Source organism: Pseudopodoces humilis, chromosome 7 (genome assembly GCF_049639895.1).
Source record: "Pseudopodoces humilis isolate 2021_Gansu_Grassland_sample_001 chromosome 7, ASM4963989v1, whole genome shotgun sequence".
Classification (NCBI taxonomy): Eukaryota; Metazoa; Chordata; class Aves; order Passeriformes; family Paridae; genus Pseudopodoces; species Pseudopodoces humilis.
The window spans coordinates 60,943,472-60,966,453 of record NC_142206.1 but is presented as its reverse complement, the minus strand read 5'-3'; the positions used below and the strand labels follow the sequence as shown (position 1 = coordinate 60,966,453).

General features: G+C 57.5%; 2 protein-coding genes across 4 annotated transcripts; one reads left to right on the top strand and one right to left on the bottom strand.

The window, feature by feature from the left end:
- Positions 1-3,603: 3,603 nt before the first annotated feature.
- ABHD12B (abhydrolase domain containing 12B) lies at positions 3,604-8,931 on the top strand. Its single transcript, XM_005528618.3, has 13 exons — positions 3,604-3,729; positions 5,271-5,398; positions 5,808-5,910; positions 5,984-6,103; positions 6,395-6,425; positions 6,574-6,619; positions 6,709-6,838; positions 7,050-7,090; positions 7,323-7,402; positions 7,560-7,642; positions 8,118-8,196; positions 8,327-8,451; positions 8,794-8,931. The coding sequence occupies exons 1-13, from the start codon at positions 3,641-3,643 to the stop codon at positions 8,813-8,815; spliced, it is 1,077 nt and encodes a 358-aa protein (XP_005528675.3). The 5' UTR covers positions 3,604-3,640; the 3' UTR covers positions 8,816-8,931.
- On the bottom strand, positions 8,754-22,104 carry PYGL (glycogen phosphorylase L). Of its 3 annotated transcripts, none has more exons than XM_005528582.3 (21): positions 22,003-22,104; positions 20,806-21,058; positions 19,345-19,446; positions 18,015-18,093; positions 17,693-17,796; positions 17,042-17,173; positions 16,293-16,404; positions 16,134-16,216; positions 15,051-15,194; positions 14,822-14,914; positions 14,476-14,622; positions 13,727-13,890; positions 13,511-13,625; positions 12,756-12,857; positions 12,529-12,676; positions 12,376-12,434; positions 11,570-11,711; positions 11,230-11,437; positions 11,018-11,152; positions 9,786-9,852; positions 8,754-9,638 (listed from the first exon to the last, which is right to left on the bottom strand). In XM_005528582.3, exons 2-21 carry the CDS (start codon positions 21,046-21,048, stop codon positions 9,450-9,452), a joined length of 2,568 nt encoding a protein of 855 aa, XP_005528639.1. In that variant the 5' UTR covers positions 21,049-21,058; positions 22,003-22,104; the 3' UTR covers positions 8,754-9,449. The 3 variants fall into 3 exon arrangements, with proteins under 3 accessions (XP_005528639.1, XP_087913922.1, XP_087913921.1); XM_088057796.1 differs by lacking the exon at positions 22,003-22,104 and adding an exon at positions 21,775-21,793; XM_088057795.1 differs by lacking the exon at positions 22,003-22,104 and adding an exon at positions 21,552-21,569.
- Positions 22,105-22,982: the final 878 nt, after the last annotated feature.

Here is a 22,982-nt window from a genome sequence, read left to right as displayed (position 1 = left end):
CGTGTGTGGGTGGGCCATGTGTCCCCATGTCCCCACTCACAGGGATGCGCAGCCCCCCCGCCCCAGCAGAGCTGGAAATGTTATAAATGTAAATTATATTATTGGTTTTTTTTGCAAATATTGTAATGGATGTTATGTGGATAAGGTTAGAAAACTCGGTTGTGTTAATATAGGTTCTTTTATTTCTGGTATTGAAATTTATTATTGAATAAATGTTATTATTTCTTGTTATTGAAATTTAGAAATAGTGGTATAATACACATATATGTTAAGCTATAACATGATATTAAAACAAAAACTACTTTTTGTTTCTATAACACAAAGATTCAAAAGACAATCAGAGACCTTCCTGCATTCTTAAAATTATCTTATCCTCCAAGACCTCCAAGAGAAGGATTTATTCCATCCTTATCAAAGGATACAAAACCCAGTGATGCCAAGATTGATCTATTGGGAAGGGGGCAAGGTAAAAACTAAACAAAAGAACATTAAAAAAATTAAGAAGAATGTATGAGAATTTATGGATATGTAGTAGGGTTCTGTTTTTAAGGGACAACCCTTTGTTAGTAAGGTGAATGCAGAGTAAAAAAGGTATATTTTACTTTATTTTTACCTCCTAATTGTCTTTCTATTAAACTTTTAAAATTCTATATAAAAATATGTGAACCTCATTTTTCACAGTAATCATCCCAGTGCGAATTCCTGCCTCATTTTTAGGACCAGCTGTTAGCAGAGGAACTCTGATTTTATTTTTCCCATAGGAGAAAAGTGTTTTTCCAGGGAGCCACGGAGCCCTCCAGCCTATTTTTGGAACCCCCTTTTTTGCAGCGAGCAGCTGCGCTCCCAGGATGGCATCAGAGGAAGGAAAACTCAGCTCAACCAACCCCTGGGGAACACAGGTGTGAAAAAGGAGGTTCACGTGTTTTTATAGAGAATTTAAAAGGTTTAATAAAAAGACAATTAGGAGATAAAAATAAAGTAAAATATACTTTTTTTACTCTGCATGTCTCTGCATTCACCTCACTGACAAAGGGTTGTCCCTTAAAAACAGAACCCTACTACATATCCATAAATTCTCATACATATTCAGACATTCTTCTTAATTTTTTAATTAATTTAAATTAATTAATTTTAATTAATTTAATTTTTTTGATGCTCTTTTGTTTAGTTTTTACCTTGCCCCCTTCCCAATAGATCAATCTTGGCGTCACTGGGTTTTATATCCTTTGATAAGGATGGAATAAATCCTTCTCTTGGAGGTCTTGGAGGATAAGATAATTTTAAGAATGCAGGAAGGTCTCTGATTGTCTTTTCAATCTTTGTGTTATAGAAACAAAAAGTAGCTTTTGTTTTAATATCATGTTATAGCTTAACATATATGTGTATTATACCACTATTTCTAAATTTCAATAACAAGAAATAATAACATTTATTCAATAATAAATTTCAATACCAGAAATAAAATAACCTATATTAACACAACCGAGTTTTCTAACCTTATCCACATAACATCCATTACAATATTTGCAAATAATACAATTTACACTTATAACACCGGAATTGTTGGACATCAGCACCGATGGATGCGGGGCTGGCACCCCAAATCAGGGTGTGGGTGACCCCTGTGCGAGGCTCAGGGTCAGAAACACTCTCCCGGCTTGGATTTGGCTGCTCCATCACGTTTTCCTTCCCATTTTTCCCTGGACAATGGGGTGCTTTGTTCTGGGATGAGGAAAAGTCCGGCTGGAGCTCGGGGTGGAGCTGGGAGCTGCTCCTGCATTCCTGGGCTATTTCCAGCTGTGCCTTGCTGGGCACAGGGATCCGGCCAAGACAGGGGGGAAAAGGACATAAAATAACCCCAAAAATAAAAAAAATCAGCCAAAAAAAGCTATGAAACCATCAGCAAAATAAAGGGAAAAAGGAAATAACGCTGTAGGAATAAAAAAAAAAAACCAAACTTTTGGAGCTGGAGGGAACCTCCCCATCTCCCAGCTGGTGCCGGGAGAAGTTTGGAATGACATAAACCCAAACTTTGCTATTTTTTGCACAAAACAAAGGCGAGCCTCGGTGGTATCGCCACTCCACGGCTCGCTGCTGCCATCCCACGTCCAGTGGCATTCCCAGAGCCGCCTCTAGGGCCTGATCCTGCCTGATTCCCTCCTTGGATTTTCCCTTCAGCCCAGGAAAACCTCGTGTTTGCTGGGCTGGTTCTTTACGGCAAGAAATATTCGGGTGGTTGCTCCATCCTGGTGAGCACTCAGAGCTTCCCAGACCTTTCCAACCCTCAGGAGCTCCAGATCTCCTCTGGCACCTCGTCCATCCCTGGATCAAACCAGAGTTCCTGAGGATTTCCCAACATCTTCATGAGAATTCCCTGCCAAGCTGCAGCCCCGGCACTCGCTGGGGGTGGAAGGAAAAGCTCTTGGCTGTGGAACCAGCTGGGTTTGTTGGTCATTTCCCCCGTTCTCCTGCCCCTGAGGCTCGGGAAGAGCAGCTCGGGGCTGGCTGGTGCCACCTCATTGCACCAGCTGCTGATGGGGAGCGCGGAGACGCCGGCCCCGGTTGGACTGGACCTGTTTGTCTTTGGATTTGCATTTTGCTGGTGAGGTAGGATTAGATGGGATATTGGGAAAGAATTGTTCCCTGGGAGGGTGGGGAGGCCCAGGGTGACCAGAGGAGCTGGGGCTGCTCCTGGATCCATGGAAATGCCCAAGGCCAGGTTGGACAGGGCTTGGAGCAACCTGGGATAGCAAAAGGTCTCCCTGGCCAGGAATGGGATGGGATTTAAGCTCCCTTCCAACCCAAACCATTCTGGGATTCCATGATTCCAACTCAGGAAAAGCAGCAAAGTCTTACTTTGGAGGGCAGGTGGGTAAAAGCGGCTCCAAACGCCAGCCTGGGTGGCTGCTCCTCTGGGAGAAGGTTTGTGATGATTTATGGGGTCTCTGCCGTGGGCCCCACTCTCAGGCGAGGGCAGGGCCCAGCACATCCAGCACCTGGCAGGGAATTCTGCTGGAACGGGGATATTCCTTTCCTGGTGGGAAGTTTCATCCTGAAGAGCTGATTCATCCTGCCAGAGCTGCAGGTGGGCGGCTCAGCTGAGAGGTTTCCACCCTTCCTGCTGAATCCTGCCTTTAGCGTTAAACCGTTTGAAAAATGATTTTCATTTTTTAACCTGGAAGTTTTTCCCTCTGTGCTCGTTTTCCCTGGTGTGTCACCTTAGTGCTGTCCCCACGCTCCTCTCTTGGGGGACAGCGGAGATTTTCTAGGGTCCCCTCTAAACCCAGCCTTGTGGGCTCACAGGGGGCTGCAGCTTTTCTGGGGTCCCCCTTAAACCTGCCGGTCCCTGGGGGACAGAGGGCATCTGTCCCCAGATCTGGGGTCCCGGGGGGACAGGGGACTGTCACCCTGACGGGGTCCCTCCAGCGCGGCCAGCTCTGGGGGACAGACCCGCCCGGAGCCCCGCAGTCGCCGCGGCTGGCGCTGGCCCTGTCCCCGGCGGGGTGGGCGTGGCATGGGCGTGACCGATGGGCGTGGCATGGCGGGGTGGGCGTGGCCTGGTGACACCGGCGTGTCCCCGTGACGTGGGCGTGTCTCCGTGACGTGGGCGTGGTCTGTCGGCGCTGTCGGGCGCGCAGCGATGCGGCGTCGCGGCGGGGACGGCGACGGTGGCGACAGCGGCGACATTGGGAGGGCGGAGGGCAGGTCCGGCGCGGCCCGGCAGGGACGGTGAGTACCCGCCACTATGGGGACATCGCCGTGGGGACATCGCCGTGGGGACATCGCCGTGGGGACACCGCCCTGGGGACATCGCCGTGGGGACATCGCCGTGGGGACACCGCCCTGGGGACATCGCGTGTCCCCGTCCCCGAGCCGTGTCCCCTGTCGCGTCTCTCATGCGCTGTCCCCACTCCGTGGCCTGCTCACCCTGCTGGCGCCGTGACCCCGTGTCTGTCCCCGCTGCCATGGCCGTGCCACCCTGTCACTGGCACCGGCCCATGCTGTGCCCGTGTCCCCGGATCGTCTTGCCATAAGGGTGACTCCACACCGTGGCCGTGTCCCTGTGTCACCCCGCCAGCACCGTGACCCCGTGCAGCGGCCGTGTCCCCGTGTCACCCTGCATGGCCACGATCCTATCCTGAGGCTGTGTCCCCCCTGGCCCCGCTGCTGTCACCCTGCTGTCACCGTGCTGTCACCGTGCTGTCACCCTGCTGTCCCTTTTGGCCACGGTGGCAGCTGTCGGAGGTGCCCTGGGTGGGTTTGTCGCCCCGCTGGGGACAGCTCGGTGCTCAGGTGTTTGCCAAGGGCCGGGCTGAGCCGCACTCGAGCGCTGGGTGCGGACCAAGAGCAGCACCTGACAATTCCCTGCAGCCGCCCCAGGCCATTCCTGGCCCGTTCCGTGGCTGCCCGTGCTCAGCCCCGTGTCCTGGGGGAATCAGTGGGGTTTGGGGAGCTGCCCGTGCCTCCAGCCCAGCTCCTGCCATCCCACACCATCCCGGGAAGGGTTCGTGTTCCCTGGGGACCGGTGCCATCGTGGCCTGAGATTGTGCAATCCTTCCTTAGGGTCTTCCAGCATTCCCAGGGCAGGGAATGGAGCGGGTTCCTTCTGACCCTGCTCGTGTGCCTGGCTCCCATCACAAACCTCTGCCCTAAAACCTCCATGCCCAGACCGGTTTCCCCATCACCATCAGCCCACTGGGGATGTCAATGCTGGGAAAACTGCAGCTCTTGGCTTTCCTTTCCCACCGGGCGGGCTGGGGCCGTGTCTCTGCCGCAGAGAGCGGCTGGATGTGTCCCCCAGCCCTTCAGAGCAGGGCGCTGCTGGAGCTGGTGCTGCTGGCACTGGGGGGACATCACCCCCAAACCCCTTTCCCACCTTCCTCCTTGTCCCTGGAGTATTGCAGAAGCTCTTTCTGCCAGGCTCGGGGCCACAGCCGGGACTCGGGGTGTTGTCACCGAGTATCGGTTGCTCCTTATTGCCGGTTTGACTTGCAGCTCCCGGCCCTGCCACGTTCCCTGCCCTTCCTGCCTCCCGGCGCCCCGTGGGAGGGCGTGGGGGACCAAATCAGCGCCTCTGTCACCGCCTGTCACCCCAAAAGCCAAGCGCAACACCGCTCTGGGGATCCAGTTCCCACTGCCAGAGAGATTGGGGTCAAGCCTTTGCAGGAAAAGGCTGTGTCCAAGCCTCACGGCTGGGAGTGGGAGCGGGGAGCCGGCACCCCAAATCCCTTGGGATGGGAGGGGATGTGTAACACGCTCCTCCCTTGCAGGGCTCAGCACTCCTGGCTCCCAGGGCTGCGCACCCTCCTCCTGGCCCCGCTGCTCACCTACACCTCCTTGCCCTTCCTCATCCGCCTCTTCCCCAGCGTGCTCACCAAATTTGTCTACCTGAACTTCCGTGAGTATCCCGGGGCTGTCCCATCCAGGAGAAACCCACAGGGATCCAGAGCTGGCTGCTGCAAACACCCCAAAGCACGGGTGGGACCCATGCCAGCGCTTATCCCGCTCCTGCTGTGCCGTGGGCTGCCAGAGGAGGCACGGAGGGATCTTTCCCCGTGTTTTGCAAGCTCTTAAAAAGCCGTGGTGCTGCCGACCCTGTTTACTGCCTGCAGTCACAACACGCCCAGGCACGCTCAGCAGCAGCGGGGCTGGAAATTAGGGTGGGATGAGATGGCAAAAGGCTGAGCTCGCCTGCCTCAGCACGGCCCTTGATTAATTTCAAACAAATAACACGCTGATTTAGAAAGAATTGTATAAAATCAGCTGGATAGGAGGATTCTGGATGATGGCTGTGATTTCTCCATCAGTGGCCTTCCCCTTCTTCGTGGACTTTCGGCGGCCGGAGGTGCTGGTGACCAACACCATCAACCTGCAGCTCAGCACGGAGCCGGGTGTCACAGTCGGTGTCTGGTGAGCAGGGTGTCCTCAGCAGGGACAGCAGGGTCCTGGGGAGCCCCCCGGGGTAACCCCACTGTCCCCCCAGGCACACGGTGCCGGGCAGCAGAGGGGCCGAGGCGCGGGGCAAGGACCAGCGCTGGTACGAGGAGGCTCTTGCTGATGCTCACCCCGTGATCATCTACCTGCACGGCAATGGGGGCACCAGGTGAGTTCCTGACATCCAGCACCGGGGCAGGGTGGCTGCTCTGAGGTGAGAAGCAGCAAACTCCATGCAGCAGCCAGCAGTGCTGTGCGGGGCTGTTGTTGTTGTCTCTGACCCCAGCAGTGAAGGAAAATCCCAATAAAATAAAGGGAAGAGTCAAAATCTGTCCACCCCACAGCAGCATCCAGCTCTTCCCTCCTGGGATTAGGTCACCCTGGTTCCTCAGCTGCACTGGTGCTGGAGGGGAGGGTCCCTTGGGGTCTCCCCGAGCTCTAATCCCATTTTCCCCATCAGGGCTGCGAGTCACCGTGTCCAGTTCTTGAAGGTAAGTGGTGGCCTGTGGGGACAGTGGGACCAGCGAGGCTCCTGCTGGCTCTGGGGACCCCAGAGAGGCCCTGTGCAGAGTGAAGGGCCGTGCTGGGGGTCCTGGGGTGCGTCCCCTGCCAGGATATAACGCGGTGCTGCTCTGACAGACGATGGGGGCTGCTGACTTTCACATCCTGGCTCTCGACTACAGAGGTAAATTGTCCCCCTGCCTCTTGCTGGGTGATCCCCCTCTTGGGGCCTGTCCCCACCAGGGTTGTGACACTGAGCTGTGTCCCCCACAGGCTATGGGGACTCCACTGGACACCCCTCAGAGAGTGGCTTCACCACGGATGTCCTGGCGCTCTATGACTGGGCGAAAGCGCGGAGTGGGAACAGCAGCATCCTCTTCTGGGGACATTCCCTGGGGACAGGGTTGGTGCAGGGGGCGGGATGGGGGCACACCAGAGCCCACCCTGTGCCCTCTGACACTGCAGCCAGGCTGGGGCCACCTGGGGATGGACCAAGGGCTTGCAGCAGCTCCTTGGTAGAGGCTCCTGCAAAGCCAAACTCGGCCAACGAGGGGAATCTGAGGGTGCATCCCTCACTTTGCTGCTTCCCCTCACTGGCACCTCTCCTGTCACAGGATTGCCACCAACGCAGCGAGGAAACTGCAGGAGGAGCGAGGTAAGGGCCAGCATGGATGGCTTGTCCCCATGCAGTGTCACCCCGAGGCTCTGCCCTGGCCTGGCCTGAGTTTGGGGCCGCAGAGGAGATGAGGAGCCCTCCCTATCCTTCCTCCCTGCTGGAATGGGGACATCTTGGCCCCACTACTGCCTGGGAGGGGAGTGTGACAGCAGCCTGGCAGGGGGGACAGCCCCTCAAAGCCATGCCCACTGCCACCTCAGTCTGCCCTCAGGGGTCCAGGTTGATGCCGTGGTGCTGGAGTCTCCCTACACCAACATCCGAGACGCAGCCGCCAACATCCCCATCACCAAGGTGAGTCTGGGGGCTCTGCCTGGGGGTCCCCCAGCAGTCACAGGAGGGGGCTCAGCCTCTGGGGTCCCCAGCTGGTGACAGTGGTGCCCATGGGGTCTCCCCTCTCGCAGTGGAACCCAAGGAGTGGTTTAGCACCCCCAAACTCTCTCCCTGCCAGATCTACCGGCAGTTCCCGGGTTTCGAGTCCCTCATCCTGGACTCCCTGGCTCGGGCAGGAATGTTCTTCCACAGTGATGAGAAGTGAGTTCCTGCTGGGAAGGGGCACAGCAGAGCCCAGGGGCTGTGGGAATGATGCCAGGACCACCTGGCTGAGGGGAGGTGTCAGTCACCCCACAGAAATCCCTTCACTCCTGTGTTTACCCAGCTTACTCATACTTCCAAAGTGGCTTTTTATTTGCGTAATGTCAGGTATTACTTTGATTATTGAGCAAAGTCCACAAACCACCATCGTTATTTGGGTGCTCTTGTTCCTTGTAGCCACACAGAGCCTGCCCAAAATCTGATTTATGGGTGCTTTAAACCCATAAATCTGACCCTATAACTGGGGGTTAAGGTGATTGAGGTGCTTGGTGCTGCCATGCCAGGGCAAGCAGCATGGGCACCACCCAGGTGGGCATGAGGGGCACTGCTGGGGGGGTCAGGGCACTGTGGGAATTTCACCAGGGGTTGGGGAGGCTCTGGGGAGAGTCCTCAGGGCTGTTCTTGCTGCCTGCAGTGTGAAGGTGCTGGGCTGCCCCCTCCTCATCCTGCACGCAGAAGATGACGGAGTCCTGCCTCCAAAGCTGGGACGCAAGGTGGGCACCACCAGCCGGGCTTTGAGCCTGGCTTTGGAGGGCTGAAGTGGCCAGAGAGGGAATGGCCACGCTCCAGGAGGGGTTTGGGGTCCCCTGCTCGTGCAGTAACCGCGCTCCCACCCCGTGGCAGCTCTATGAGACAGCACACAAAGCCTACAAGGACAAATCCAAGGTGAAGTTCATTACCTTTCCCGAAAAGCTGGGCTTGGGCCACGACTACATCTCCTTCAACCCAGAGCTGCCTGCCCTGGTGAGGTAAGTGCTGCTCCACAGAAATGGGGGGCACTGGGTGAGCCACGTGCTCCCCTTCCACTGCTGCAAGCTCAGAGCTGAGAGCTGCCTGGCCCCTGCTCCTTCCCCTCCCCACGGTGTTTGCTGGCATCATTTTCTAAACTTCAGTCGCCCCCCAGTGCCCTGAGCCTGTCCTCACCTGGGTGGCTTGGGGAGGTGGCTTTGAGGCCACCAGCTCCTCCTTGCCCTGGGTGCAGAGATGCTCCAAGCCCAGCTCAGCCCCGCATGCAGGGATCACAAATCAGGCTCTGACGCAGCACAGGAGGGTCAGTGACACAGCCAAAGATTTATTACATCTTGTTGCAGAGACTTCTTAAACATGAAGTGATGCCAGTTGCTGCTTGCACTGATCCCATGCTCCCTCAAATCCACTCCAGGACACCCCGTATGGCACTGAACTTACTGCTATAAGTAATAAAAACTACTAAGAAACTTTTAAGTCACCCTCTGCCTCCAGGGATGGAGCATCTTGAGGATTACTCGAGGGATGGAGACACTGATGTGGTCTGGGCCACCAGAGCCACAACTGGGAGCATCCCCCAGGACGCTGGTGGGGATACATGGGCCTGGCACCTCCCTATCCTGCTTCAGCAGCAGCTGTGAGGGCCCAGACAGCTGTGTCCAGCTGTGTCCAGCTGTGCTGCCCACCCCACCCCTGGCCAGCCCTCTTCCTGCGTGAGCACTGGTGGAAGCAAGCCCAGCCCTAATTTTCAGCTTCAGCAAACAGCCCCCTTGGGACTCCAATGGCACTTCTTTATTTTTAGCACCTAATGCAAGCAACAGGGCCACGTGGTTTCGCTTTCCACACGGACACTTAGGTTGTAAAAACCCCCCTCTCCCTCCTGCCCACCCCTAGGGAAAGCCAGCAGCAGCAGCAGCAGCGACACAGAGACTCAGACAGCAGAGAATTTTACAGCGCACATGCTCGCGTTCCCTGGCTCCGGCCGGCGCCGCCCCGGCCCCTACGCCGCGGTGCCGTTGGGGGTCTTGTCCTGCCCCGCATCCCTGGGCTCATTGGGTGGGGGAATCTTCAGGTCCGAGGGCTCCACGTGCCAGATGTCCCGGGCGTACTCCTTGATGGTGCGGTCGCTGGAGAACTTGCCGGCCGCCGCGATGTTCCTGATGACCATCTTGGTCCAGGCCTTGGAGTTCTGCAAGGAGAGGGGTGGGATTGGCCCCAAGGCTGGATCTCAGCCCCTGCAGCACCACAGGAGCCCGTCTGTGGGCACGGCCCTTCTCCAGGATGGGATGCTGTGTGCCAAGGCAGCTCCCTGCCCTGTCCCCGGGCTGGCACTCACCAGGTACAGCTCGCTGACCTTCTCCTGGCACTTGACGTAAGCCTCGTAGTCTGCAAAGACTTTAAACCTGTAGCAGCCAAGAAAGGAGGAGTCAGGAGCAGGAGAAATAGGAATGCAGGCTGCCTGATCCGAGGCGTTGTTACACCCCTGACCCTTAAATCCAGGTTAAACTTCAGGTTCCTTTACCCTGGTGAAGGTTCCTTTACCCTTTGGTGCAAAGGAGAAATCCCCACCAGGTATTCTCAAGAGGTGAAAAACCACACAAAAGTTTACTTGCAAAAATAGAGCAAATTCAGGAAACTCTGGCAAAAGGAGTAAATACAACATAGAATTCAATGTAAAACCACTTATCACAGCATTATTTAGCATTAATTTAGTGTTAAGCATTTACTTAGAATTTATTTAGCATTTGCTTTGCTCATGTAACTGGGAAACATTTAAAACCTTAAGATGTTGTGTTACCCATAAAGCTCCATGAAAGGATTAAGAGAAGGAGAGAGAAAGATGGAAAAGGCACAGAAAAAACACACAACTACCAACTCCTGGGTTCCAGCGTGAGTGAGGTAAAAACCCCGAAGATCTCGGGGCAGAAAAACGGCCATGACACCCTCAGGCCCTTTTATAGCCGTAGCCCTTCATAGGCCCGCCCCTAGGCAGGACTTCTGGTGGCTCGGCCAATCAGAGGCTGGATAATACTGCCCCCGTGTGATTGATTGGCAGATCGGCCAATCAGAGGCTCGGTTAGCGCAATCCGGCGCACCAAGGGGCCGTGATTGACAGCTCTGCCAGGCTGAGGGGTCTGGGCAGTGCCTCAGCAGAAAGCCGGGCCTGACCCCAACCCCCCACACACAGAGGGTCCCAAGAACCCCCAAAATGGCTCGAGACATCGATCTAATCCCATCTCTGACATCTCCAACACAAAGCCTTCAGTCATGTTTCCCCTCCCCAAACCTTGTTGGTAAACAACCCTGGATGCCCCAGGGGGGGGAAATGCAGGGAAAGCATTTCTCCGATCCCAACACCCATGGCTGACCAGTGCTCTGGCCAGGAAAGCCCTTGAGATGCCTCAAATCATCTGGAAGGGCTGCACACCCAAAGGCATTAAGTGACAATGGCCATCCGTGGAGAGTCTGTGCCTGAGGAACATCATCCATGAGCAGTGTGGTCCCAGCCCCTGCTGTGGCCACGGGAGACACCCAGCCCAGGGGACGGGCGGTACCCTTGTACCTCACCTGTCGTGGTGGAAGAGCATGTTGACCACATCATTGAAGAGGTTGGGGTCTTTTGGGGAGAAGAAGCCACTTTTAATCTGGTCAACAGCCTGTTTCAGCTCGGGGAGCCGGTCGTAGTAGACCTGGGCGTTGTACCTGGAGAGAGGGAGGCTGTGAAATGGTGCTGCCCCAGGTACCCGAGGTGACAGCCCCGTGGCATCCCCAGCCCTCACCCTTTCCTGTCCAGCTCCGTGACATCCTCCACCCTCATGCCAAAGATGAACAGGTTTTCCTCTCCAGCCTCCTCAGCCATCTCCACGTTGGCTCCATCCATGGTGCCGATGGTCAGAGCCCCGTTCAGCATGAACTTCATGTTGCCCGTCCCTGAGGCCTCGGTGCCCGCTGTGGAGATCTGCTCCGACAGGTCGGTCGCAGGGATCACTGCCAACAAAACACATGGACACGAGGGGCTCGAGGTGGCCAGCTTTGGGTTGGTTTCCTGCTGAAGGACCATGGTGGGAGCCACAGGGTGGAGGGACAGCCCCTCCCCACAGCGTGTCCCACTCAAGGTACCTTTCTCTGCCAGGGACACCCTGTAGTTCTCCAGGAAGATGACCTTCAGCTTGCTGCCCACCATGGGGTCATTGTTCACCACCTGAGCCACGGCGTTAATGAGCTTGATGATCATTTTAGCCATGTGGTATCCAGGGGCAGCCTGGGAGAAAAGCCACAGGTGAGCCAGGAGGGCTGGTGCCAGGGGCAGGTGAGGCACACCCAGCTCCCACATGTCCAGGGAACAACCTGTTCATCCCTGCTCCCATCTCCTAAACCAACACATGTTATACCACAACATTTTCGGGGGCTTCCATGACCACAGACAGCAGATGGTTGTCCAAGCCCAGCTAAAATTTGCTTGGGTTGAAGTATCAGTGCTACTGCAGTGCTTCTGGGACAACTTCATGGATTTAACACCATGGAATCTTGGAATTAAGTTGGAAAAGCCCTCTGAGATCATCAAATCCAACTGTTCTCCCTGCACCACCAAGGTCACCACCGACCCATGTCCCCAAGTAAGTGCCACATCCACATGTCTTTTAAGTTCTTTCCAGGGATGAGGACTCCACCACTGCCCTGGGCAGCTGTTCCAATGCCTGACCACCCTTTTGATGAAGAAATTTTTTGTAATATCCCATCTAAACCTCCCTTGGCACAGCTTAGGGCCATTTCCTCTGTCACGTCCCTTGTTCTGACCCCTGCCAGCTGCACCTTCCTGTCAGGGAGTTGTAGAGACATGACCCCATGGGACATCTGCACCCACATCCCCCAGGACACTCCCAAGGACTTCCTCCAAAATGCCTAAAACTCCTGACCCAACCTACCTTGCCTCCAATGATCACTGTCCTCGGCACAAAGAGCTTTGCAGGATCCCTCCTGATTCCTGGAGAAAACAGCAGTGTTGGTGTGGGACAGGAGGCACAGGGGTGCTGGTGCAGCCCAGGGGCACCCTGTCCCCTCGGGGCGTGGTGGCTTACGGTTGTACATGGTGATGATGTGCAGGCAGTTCATCAGCTGCCGCTTGTACTCGTGGATCCTCTTCACGTGCACGTCGAACATGGAGGAAGGGTTGATCTTCACCTTGTACTCCTTCTCCAGGTACAGCGCGAACTTCACCTTGTTCTCCTGGGCCAGGGCAGGGACCACGTCAGCCCCCAGGCAACATCCACCCCCTCTCTCTGCTCCCCCTGCCCACGCCCCTCACCTGCTTCACTTTGGCCACCTCCCGGATGAAGAGGTCGTCGTCCACAAACTCGTGCAGCTTGGTCAGCTGGCTCAGGTCCCGCACGTAGTCTTCCCCGATTTTCTGCAACAGGAGCAAGGGCACATGCTGGTGGGGGGATGGTTTGGGATGGAAAAGATCTTGAACATCATCCAGCTCCCACCCCTGCCTTGGGCAGGGACACCTCCCACTATCCCAGGGTGCTCCAAGCCCTGTCCAAGCTGTCCTAAATCACTTCAAGGGATCCAGGGGCAGCCACAGCTTCTCTGCGCACCCTGTGCCAGGGCCTCAGCACCCTCACAGGGAAGAATTCCTTCCCAATATCCCATCTCAGCCTGTCCTCTGTCAGTTTACATCAATTCCTCCTCCTCCTTGTCCCCAGTCCCTCTCCAGTTCTCCTGGAGCCCCTTTAGGCCATGGAAGGGGTGCTAAAGTCTCCCCTGGGGCCTTCTCTTCCACAGGCTGAACACTCCTGGCCTGGTAGAGCCAGGAGCATCTCCGTGGCCTCCTTTGGACTTGCTCCAGCAGCTCCACATCTTTCTGATGTTGGAGACCCCAGGGCTGAAGGCAGCTCTGCAGGTGAGGTCTCACCTGAGCGGAGCAGAGGGGCAAAATCCCCTCCCTTGACCCTCAACTCCCCAACCATGCAGAAGATGTAAATGGTTGAGGCTCTCATGGCAGCCTGGGCTCAGCAGGGAAGGGGTGGTGGCCGTGGCCCGCTCCCCCCATGCCGGTACCTCCGCGATGAGCTCCGCCAGCCCCGGGTTGCAGAGCAGGAGCCAGCGCCGCGGGGTGATCCCGTTGGTCTTGTTCTGGAACTTCTCCGGCTCCAGCTCCGCAAAGTCCTCGAATCTGCGAGGGTGAGGATGGCACAGCTCCAGCCTTGCCCACCTGGCACCACCACCCCTCTCCAAGCGAGGGTGACCCATCACCACCTCCCTCCCCTCGCTCACACTTGAGTCTTGACGATCTCGGAGTGGATCTTGGCCACGCCGTTGACGGCGTGGGAGCCCACGATGCAGAGATGGGCCATGTTGATCCTCTTGGTGTCCCCCTCCTCGATCAGGGACATCCTCCGCAGCCGGTCCACGTCGTTAGGGAACAGGGACGCGATGTGCTGCCGGTGGAGCCAGAGAGGTGGTGAGAGGTGGTGGCACTGAGGGATGTCCCACCCCGTGGCTTACGAGGAGGGGCCATGGTGATGTCCCCAGTGTGTTTGACACCAGCCAGAGCAGTGGCTTTTACTCTGTTGTGGTGGTGTTAACTCCCTCCAAAGGGTGTCCTTTCCCAGCACGGATGTCTCTGGATAGAAGGACCCCCCCGAGCTGCCACACAGAGAGGTTTGGGGACACACACTTGGCCAGTGAGGCCATTTTAGCAAAAGCCTTGTGCTGCCAGACCAGGAGGTCAAACCACCATCTCCTCTGCACTCCCAACATCGTCTTTCCCAGGATGAATTCAGCATTTAGGAAGCAAAGAAATTCCAGCTCTCAAGTCCCTGAAGCAACGGGTGAACGATGTTCACCAGTCACTAACTGTAGGATTGCAATGTGCTGGTGGGAAAGGGCTTTCCTACACATCAGCTTCCCAAAACGGCAGCTGGAATCCCCCAGCCACACACCCAACATCATCAGTTTGTGCATGGCCCTCATCCTGACGGTCCATCCCTGTCCCCTCTCCGCAGCAGGATCCAGGTACTCACATCCAGGTGTCTCTGGTTGATCTCATAGATGATCTGCAGGTGCCTGGGGAGCAGCTTCTCCACCAGGTCCACGGGCCAGCGCTCCAGGGCCTCGGGAAGCACCGTGTGGTTGGTGTAGGCGAAGGTCCTTTTGGTGATGTCCCAGGCCTGGCAGGGAAGAGCCAGCGCTCAGTCACACCTCAAGTGCCAGAACCCACCCGTGGTCCTCCCACCACACCGAGCAGCACAGCTCCTCCCAGTCCACACCAGTTAAACCCAGCCTGACTGCTTCACGTCATTCCCAGCAGCCACAAAATTGGCTCCTCCACCAAGGGCAGGTGGAGAAGACCGATGGGGGTGTCCTTACCTTATCCCACGGCAGCTTCTCGATGTCCACGAAAATCCTCATCAGCTCAGGGATGGCCATGGCCGGGTGTGTGTCGTTCAGCTGGATGGCAACCTGGGAGAGCAGGATGGCACCGTGGGGACACAGCAGGGACACTGGGAACCCCAGGGAGGGCCCACAAACATCTGCACCATCTGGGAGCTGTTGAAAGAAGCTCCAAGAGAGAGGTCAGAGCAGCCCTGGCTCGTACCTGGTCCGGGAAGGAATCAAACACGGTCCGGACGCTGTCTGTGCTCCCGAATTTGGACGCTTTGAAGCGGCGGATGATGTCCTGGAGGGTGGCAGCCACGACAAAGTACTCCTGCTTCAGCCTCAGCTCCTTTCCTTCGAAGAACTGTGGGCAGAGGAGCAGGGAAGTGCAGGATTCCTGCTGGATTCACTGCACTTCCTGGGGGAAGGTGTTCCCAGGGCGTGACCCCTCCGCGCTTCCCCCAGCATCAGCTGTAATCCCAAACTCTTCTTGCTTCCCAGATTCCAGCATAACGGTTTGGAGTGTGCTGGTAGAAACAGGTTAAATCCCAGCTGAACATTGCCAAAAGCTGTTCTCTGTGGTTTGAACTTGCAAGGAAAGGTACCAGGAAGGGAAGCCATAGGAGCTACTTCCAAGATAAGGATTTAACCACTCTTCATGCAGCAAAAAAAACCATCAACCTGATGGTCTGCAAAGGAAAAGCTGCAGGAGACAACCTCACTGCTGGAGCTGCAGTGCCCCCAGCTCTCCTCACCAGCTGGGAAGGCTGAAGGAGGATTAAATGGGGAAAATACCATCAGGACCTGCCCTAAACAGGCTGCAGTGCAAGGAGAGCTTCCCTTTTCATTTTTCCTGCTCCACAGCTTGGTTTGTGGTTGGGGAAGGGTTGTGTGTCCCACCACACCTCTGTGCCAGCTTGGCAAGAACTCCCAGAGCAAGAGGTCTCAGAACTCCCAGTGCAAAGGGCAATTTAAGGCACAACCTCTGGTCCTGGGGTTGCAGAGGGTCACCAGGGTAACGTCAGCAGCGTTCAGCAGTTTGCCTTCATGTTCTATTCTGAGACTCAAGGAACGTTTCTGCAGCAGGGCCTGCTCATCCCCCCTCACTCCAGGCAAAGCCCAGGGGAACACACTCATCCTGGTGAGAGGCAGCAACCCTCATCCAAGCACTGCAGGCAGATTGAAACACAACTAAAAACATCTCTGCAGCGTCCTGGAGTGAGGGGCTGCTCCCCTTCCCCCTCCATCTGGGCACCCTTTATCCATCCCTAAAACAGGGACACCCTAAAACGCCGCCACTCACGTTGTCGTTGGGGTAGAGCACCCGGGAGATGTTCTCGGCCAGGTTCCTGTCCAGCACGGCCTGGATGTAGTCCCCAACGTTGACTGGGGAGGAGCAGAGGGATAAAAGGTGGGTGTGGGGCCCCCTCAGGTGTCCCCACCCCGCCCAGCTCCCACTTACAGTCACGCAGGTTGAAGTCGTTGGGAGCGCGGGCCGACCACAGGCGCATGGTGTTGACGGTGTTGTTCATGTAGCCGGGCACGGGGGTGTCGTAGGGCAGTGCCAGCACCACCTGTGACAACCCCAGAAAAGTAGGAATTGGGCTGGGATCCCCCCATGCTCCCCCTGGAGCCCTCCCATCCCGTCTTGCTCAGCGCTGAGCTCAGGGGGTTGCAGGGGTGGGGGTGTTCTTGGTACCCCTGCACAGGGATGCCCCTCTGGCTCTGCCTGCTGGTGTTCACCAGGAGTGCTCAGGGCACAGAGAGGGGCTTGTGAAGGTCAGGAGCAGCTTAATTTAGGTTTAATTAAGAGCTGCATATAGCAAACAGATCTGCTGGAGCTGCTTTTGGTGTTTTGTAGAATCCCAGAATGGTTTGGGTTGAGAGGGACCTTAAAGTCCATCTTGTTCCAGCCCCCTGCCATGGGCAGGGACACTTCCCAGTAGAGCACATTCCTCCAAGCTCCATCCAACCTGGCCTCAGACACTTCCAAGGACGGAGAACTTGGCTGCACATGTGGAGCAGCCAAACCTGCCCTCACCCCTGTGCCCATCTCCTCCCCAGTTTGCCCCACCACTGCCTTCTCCATCCCAGCCCAACCTTCCTGGCAGGGATTCTGCAGGACTCATCCCTGGGGTGCAGTCAGCCAGGGAGAGCCCCCCAAATGACAGGACAAGCCATGGAAGGGACACTGCTGTCCCCAGCCCTTACCTGGGTGTCGATCCACTTGGCACCAGAGGCAGAGTGCTCCACCCGGCCGTAGAAGTGCACGGGCAGCATGTACTCAGGCCTGGCCTTCTCCCAGGGATTGCCGTGCCGGAGCCAGTCATCGGCTTCCTCCACCTGCCAGAGGGAGCCAGAGCAGTGCCAGGGTCACCCAGCCCTGGGCACCTGCAGGGTGGCTGGGGCAGGATGGCTGGGAAAGGCTCCAGCTGCTGATGGCAGAGGGGAGGATGCTCTGTCTGCTCTAAAGCTGGATTTTGAGCCTGGAGGCACCACCCTGAACTCTGGCGTGTCCCTGCCTTCCGTGGGGACGGGGACAAATACAGAGGTTTCTCTTTCCAAACCAGCCTCTTCCACCCCTGCTCCATCCTCACCTGCTCCAGGCAGCCATGGAGCAGCTCTTGGGGTGGCCCTGAGCAGGGCATGCTGAGGATGGAGACAAGGGATGGATGCAGTGAGCTTGCACTGGTTTAAGAAATTAAATTTGTTCACAAAAATATCTGCTAGATTTTAAATATCACAGCAGCAGCAGCTTCCTGTGAGCTGAGGGGAAGTGTCTGTACACCCCAGAGTAAGGGGGAGGAGGTGAAGGTGGCGTTCCAGCTGTGCCAGGGGAGGGCCACACATCTCCATCCATACCTGCCACCCATCCCGGATCTTCTGGTTGAAGATGCCGTACTCGTAGCGGATGCCGTAGCCGTAGGCTGCCAGCCCCAGCGTGGCCATGGAGTCCAGGAAGCAGGCTGCCCAGGAGAGAGGAGAGCAGTGAGCTGGGCTTTCCTTGGAGCCCTGGGAGAGGGATCCTTCTCCCTGGGACAGCCACAGGGACAGGAGCCAAGGCCAGCAGCCACTCAACGCCTCGCTCCGTGCTGGAAAGGCCGGAGCAATAACCCCCACCAGGGTTCCCATAGTGGGAATAAAGCCCTCAGGGATGTCCCCACCACCTGGGGGGCTCACTCACCTGCCAGCCTGCCCAGACCCCCGTTGCCCAGCCCAGCATCCTCCTCGATTTCCTCCAGCTCTTCCATGTCCAGCCCGAGCTACAGATGGGAAGAAGGAGAGAGGCTGGAGACCGTCAGAGTGCCCAGCCCCATGGAGGGGAGGCATTGTTGGCACACAATCCCCTGCAGGTGGGCTCCAGGAGGGCTGGAAAGGCACCCAATTCTACAAGACCCATCTCAGCAGGTGGGACACTGTGATTTGAACCCACAGCAGCTGCTCTCCCCCTCAGCTGCGTCTCTGTGCCATGGCAGGAGACATCTCCCATGTTTAAAGTCACTCTACCAAGGGACATTCACACCCCTGACCTCGCCATGGGCAAGATCTGGGGGTGGGGGGCACCAAACTATAACCAGAGTGCTGCCCTTGGGGTTCCAGACACTTCCAAGGGCTCTGAGAGCTCCCTCTCTCCATGGCTGCAGTCCTGCAGGGGCAGGCACCAGGTTCCTGTTTCCCCAGCACCCCTATCCCCCGAGGCAGCCACCCAGGTGGAATTTCAGGTGGAATATTCCCTATTCCCTGGGGGAAGGCACCTGGCTGCCATCTTTCTGCTCCCCCAGCATCCCAATCCCCTGGGGACAGGATCCAAGTGCTGTGTTCCTGCTCCCTCAGCACCTCCATCCGCTGGAACAGGCACCCAGGCACCCTTCCTCCCACCTGCAGGCATCACCCTTCAGGGTGAGAAAGCATCTACACCCCTTTTCCAGGGAAATTAAAATTTTCCTGCCCTGGATGCTGTAGGAGGAAGTGGTTTTGCTTATGTAAAACTCCTTGGGGAGCTCAGGTGGAGACCTTTGGTCCATTCCCCACCCTGATGTCCCCTGGTCACAGCAAGTGGGGATAAAAAATTCAACCCCCCTAAAAATAAATTCCTCTCCTGTGAAAGCTGTTCCTGCTCTTGCGCAACCACCCAGGCCACATCTGATGATGCTGAACACAAGAGGTGACAGGGTGGGGACAAAAGGAGCCACCCAGAACCCTTTGATAACCCCAGTGCCAGCACCCAGCCAGGCTTAATGAAGGTTTTGTCCCTCCCTGCCACTGCTGATGGATATGAACAGCCTCATCCACAGAACCACGAGTTTCCTTCCAGGACACAGGATCCTGCTGCATTCCCCAGAACCCAGCACAGGCAGCTCCAGGCCTTCCCAGAGCAGTCTTTATTCCCCAAAATCCTTCCCTGCGGCTCAGGGAGCAGTTTGCAGCCAATGTAGCAAAGCATCGACATTCCCAGGAGCTGGAAAACGTGGATCCCTCCCAGTGCAGGTCCTCACCCCTCGTGGGATGCTCACCTGGTAGACGGCCTCGTCACAGGCGTTCTGCAGCCCCAGGTTAATCATCGTGTTCTGCAGCGTCCTCCCCATGTAGAATTCCAGGGAGAGGTAATAAATCCTCTGGAAGAGAGAGAAAACCACCCCGTGGTCGCTTTTCCCAGGGCTGGAGGAGGATTCCCTCCGCTCCACAAGCTGCTGTTGGGTGATATCTCAAAAACAAACAGGAAAAAACCCCAGCTCTGAACAGAGCAAGGTGCTTTGCACCACCAGGAATTTCAGGGCCTTCCTTGGGAAGAGGCTGGGTTTTTTTTGGACGAGCCCCGTTGCCCTGTCCCAGGGTTGGGGTCACCCCACGCACACCGGTGGCAGCACTAAATTAAACTTTAAATAGGAATCGTTCTCTCCCGTCACTCCGGGCTGCAAAGGAAAAGCGAGCGAGCTGCGGGGCCGGGCGGTGGCAGAGGGGACATGGGACATGTGCTGTCCCCCTGCAGCAGGGGACACTCCCGCTGACACCGCTCCGGCCTTGTGTAAGCCGAGCCCCGGCGTCAGCACCGGCAGGTTTTAAGGAAGGATTTAGGCTTGGGGAAGTCGCTGACTCGACAGGTTTCTCCAGGACCTGCCCGGGGTCGGGCCGGGAATGGAGGTGGGATAGAATCCTGGAGCGCTAAAATGGTTTGGAGTTGGGAGGGACCGCAAAGATCGGCTCGTCCCAACGCTCCTGCCACCGGCGGGATGTGCTGGGCAGGATCTGGGATCCTGATACTGGGATTTACTGGTTTGACTCCAGGCAGGCAGCACCGAGCTCGCCTCGGCTGCACTGGAGAACCCAAAACCTGCAAGAGGCTCCTGAGCCCTGCACAACACGGGGCAGCGCCGAGCTATCGCGGCTGGCACGGTCCCAGCGAGGTGTCGCCAGGGAGGAAATTGATGCCGACAGGGACATCCAGGTGTCAGGAGGGGGATTAGGGCTTAATCCCCCCGCGGCAGAGCCCGCAGCAAACCAGCGGGACGAGCGGCAACTCCTGCACAAACCGGATCTCTCACGCTTGGCATCACTTGTGCTAAACAAGACCTGTTTGCGGTTGGCTTCGGGTGCCTTTAAGCCTTTCCAATAATTCCCCCGGGAAGGCTTTGGAGTTGGTTTTGGTAGACAGCACCCACGCCGGCGCCGCGGGACAACAAACGGCGTTCCCATGCCCTGCACCCCGCTGCCGGCCAAGCCGCGCTCTGTTTGTTTTGCAGAGCAAAGGACAGTGGCCTCGCTCGGTAAAGTCCAGTCCCTCCTCTCGGAAAAGTTACCGGAACAGCCCTAAATCCAGGAAAAACCCCGCCAACCCCTCTCTTCCAGCGCGGAGGGAGGATTCACATCCACGGGGTTCCCATGGTGCCCACCCCAGCCACAACCCGGGGGGGGTGGGGGGTCCTCAGCACCCCGCCCTGCACCGAGGGGCTCCCCCCATCTCCCAGCGCTCCCACCTTGGGATCCTTCTCGTAGTAGTACTGCTGGGTGCGGATCCAGCGCCCCACCAGGTGGTCCCGCACGGTGTGGGCCAGGGCGAAGTAGTAATCGCGTGGGGTGGCCACATTGCGGTCCTTGACCAGGGTGAAGTGCAGGTGCCGGTTGAAGCCTCGCTTCAGCTCGGCCACGCTCTCCGCGCCCACGATGCCGCGGATGCTGATCTGCTTCCGCCGCTCCTGGTCCGACAGCGGCCGCGACATCGCGGCGGGGCTGCGGGGACACGGGGAGGGGGGACACGGACACACGGGCTGGGCTCCGGAGCCGCGTCCCGCCTCCGCCCCGCGCTGGCACCGCCCCGGGAGGGGACGGCATGGGGACGGGGATGGGCCCCGCAAAGGGCCGCCCACGCGTGGGGGGGGACAAAGGGGGGACCCCGAGGATGGATAGAGGGGGGGCAAAGGGGGGCCCTGGGGATGGACAGAGGGGGAGAAAAGGGGGGACACCGAGGATGGACCGAGCGGGGGAAAAGGGGGGACACCGAGGATGGACAGAGCGGGGGAAAAGGGGGGACCCCGGGGATGGACAGAGCGGGGGAAAAGGGGGGACCCCGGGGATGGACGGAGGGGGAGAAAAGGGGGGAATCCTGAGGATGCACGGAGGGAAGTGCAAGGGGAGACTCCAGGAAGGTGGCCGGGGGTATCCCGGGGAGCGCCCCTTGGTTGGGTCTCGGAGGGGTGTGCAAAGGGGGGACCCCGCCACTCACCGAGGAGCGTGCGAAGGGAGGGGGACCCCGCGTATGGACAGGGGGGTGTGCGAAAGACAGGGAGGACTCGCAGGGGCACAGAGGGGTCTGCAAAGGAGAGGGGGGATCCTGGGGGTCTCAGAGGGATGTGCGAAGGGGGTGTCCCGGGCAGGTGCGGAGCCGGAGCCCCCCGGGCGCACCCGCAGCGGGCGGAGCGGAGCGGGCACGGCCGCCCAGCGCTTACCCAGGCAGCGACCGCCCCACGAGTGGCCCCGCCCGCTCCAGCCTCTCCTGGAGCACGTACGAGGAAGCTGTTTCCCACCGGGCCCGGAGGGAAGACCGGGGAAGTGTCGTGATGTGTCCCCCCGTGTCACCGTCTGCGCTGGTGTTGCGGTCCCCTCCCCGCCCGACTGCCCCCGCCCTCCCCCGCAGCATTTCCCGGCCCCCTCCCTTCTCCCCCCCGTTCTCTCACTGTTCTCTGCCTGCCCGCGGTCGCTCTGGGAATGCCGTGGGATTCGTGCCCAGCTGCCTCCCGCACCGAGGCTGCCCGCAGTGCCCTGCCCTGCCTCCGCTTCCTCCCAAGGGCAAAAATACCCGATTTGAGCTTCCAACGCAACATTTTCTCCTCCCCCTCCTTCTTATCCTCCTCCTCTTCCTCCAGCCGTGGCCCCGCAGGTTTTCCAGCCTGTGTTTTCCCTGTCCTGGGCTCATCCCCAGCAAAGCAGGGAAATGGGATTCTGCCCCCCTCAGGTGGGACTTCACGTGCAGTGCCCCGAGGTCCAGCACCAGGAGGATGTGGAGCTGCTGGAGTGAGTCCCTGGAGATGCTCCAAGGGCTGGAGCCCCTCTGCTCTGGAGCCAAGGCTGGGAGCGTTCACCTTGGCAGAGAGAAGGCTCCAGGGAGACCTTAGAGCCCCGTCCAGGGTCTAAAGGGCCTCCAGGAGAGCTGGAAGGGACTTGGGACTAAGATTTGGAGTGACAGGATGGGGAAATGGCTTCCCAGTGCCAGAGGGCAGGGTTAGATTAGATTAGATCCATGCACAGGCTTCTACCCAAAGAGTGACAGAATCACAGAATAATGGAATGGTTTGGGTTGGAAAGGAACTTAAAGATCATCCAGTTCCACCCCCTGTCATGGCAGGGACACCTTCCACTATCCCAGGTTGCTCCAAGCCCTGTCCAACCTGGCTTTGAACACTTGCAGGAACGGGGCAGCTACAGGGCAACCTGTGCCAGTGCCTCACCACCCTCACAGGGAGGAATTTCTTCCCAATACCACATCTAAATATCCCCTCTGTCAGTGGAAAACCATTCCCCCTTGTCCCACTGCCACAGATGCTCTGGCCCTGGGCTGTTCCCTGTGCTGTACATGACTTACAGGCTGGTTTTACATGCTGCAGGGAAGATGCAGTTTCCTGTATCTCCAGAGTTCTGGGCACATTCCCACTCTGGA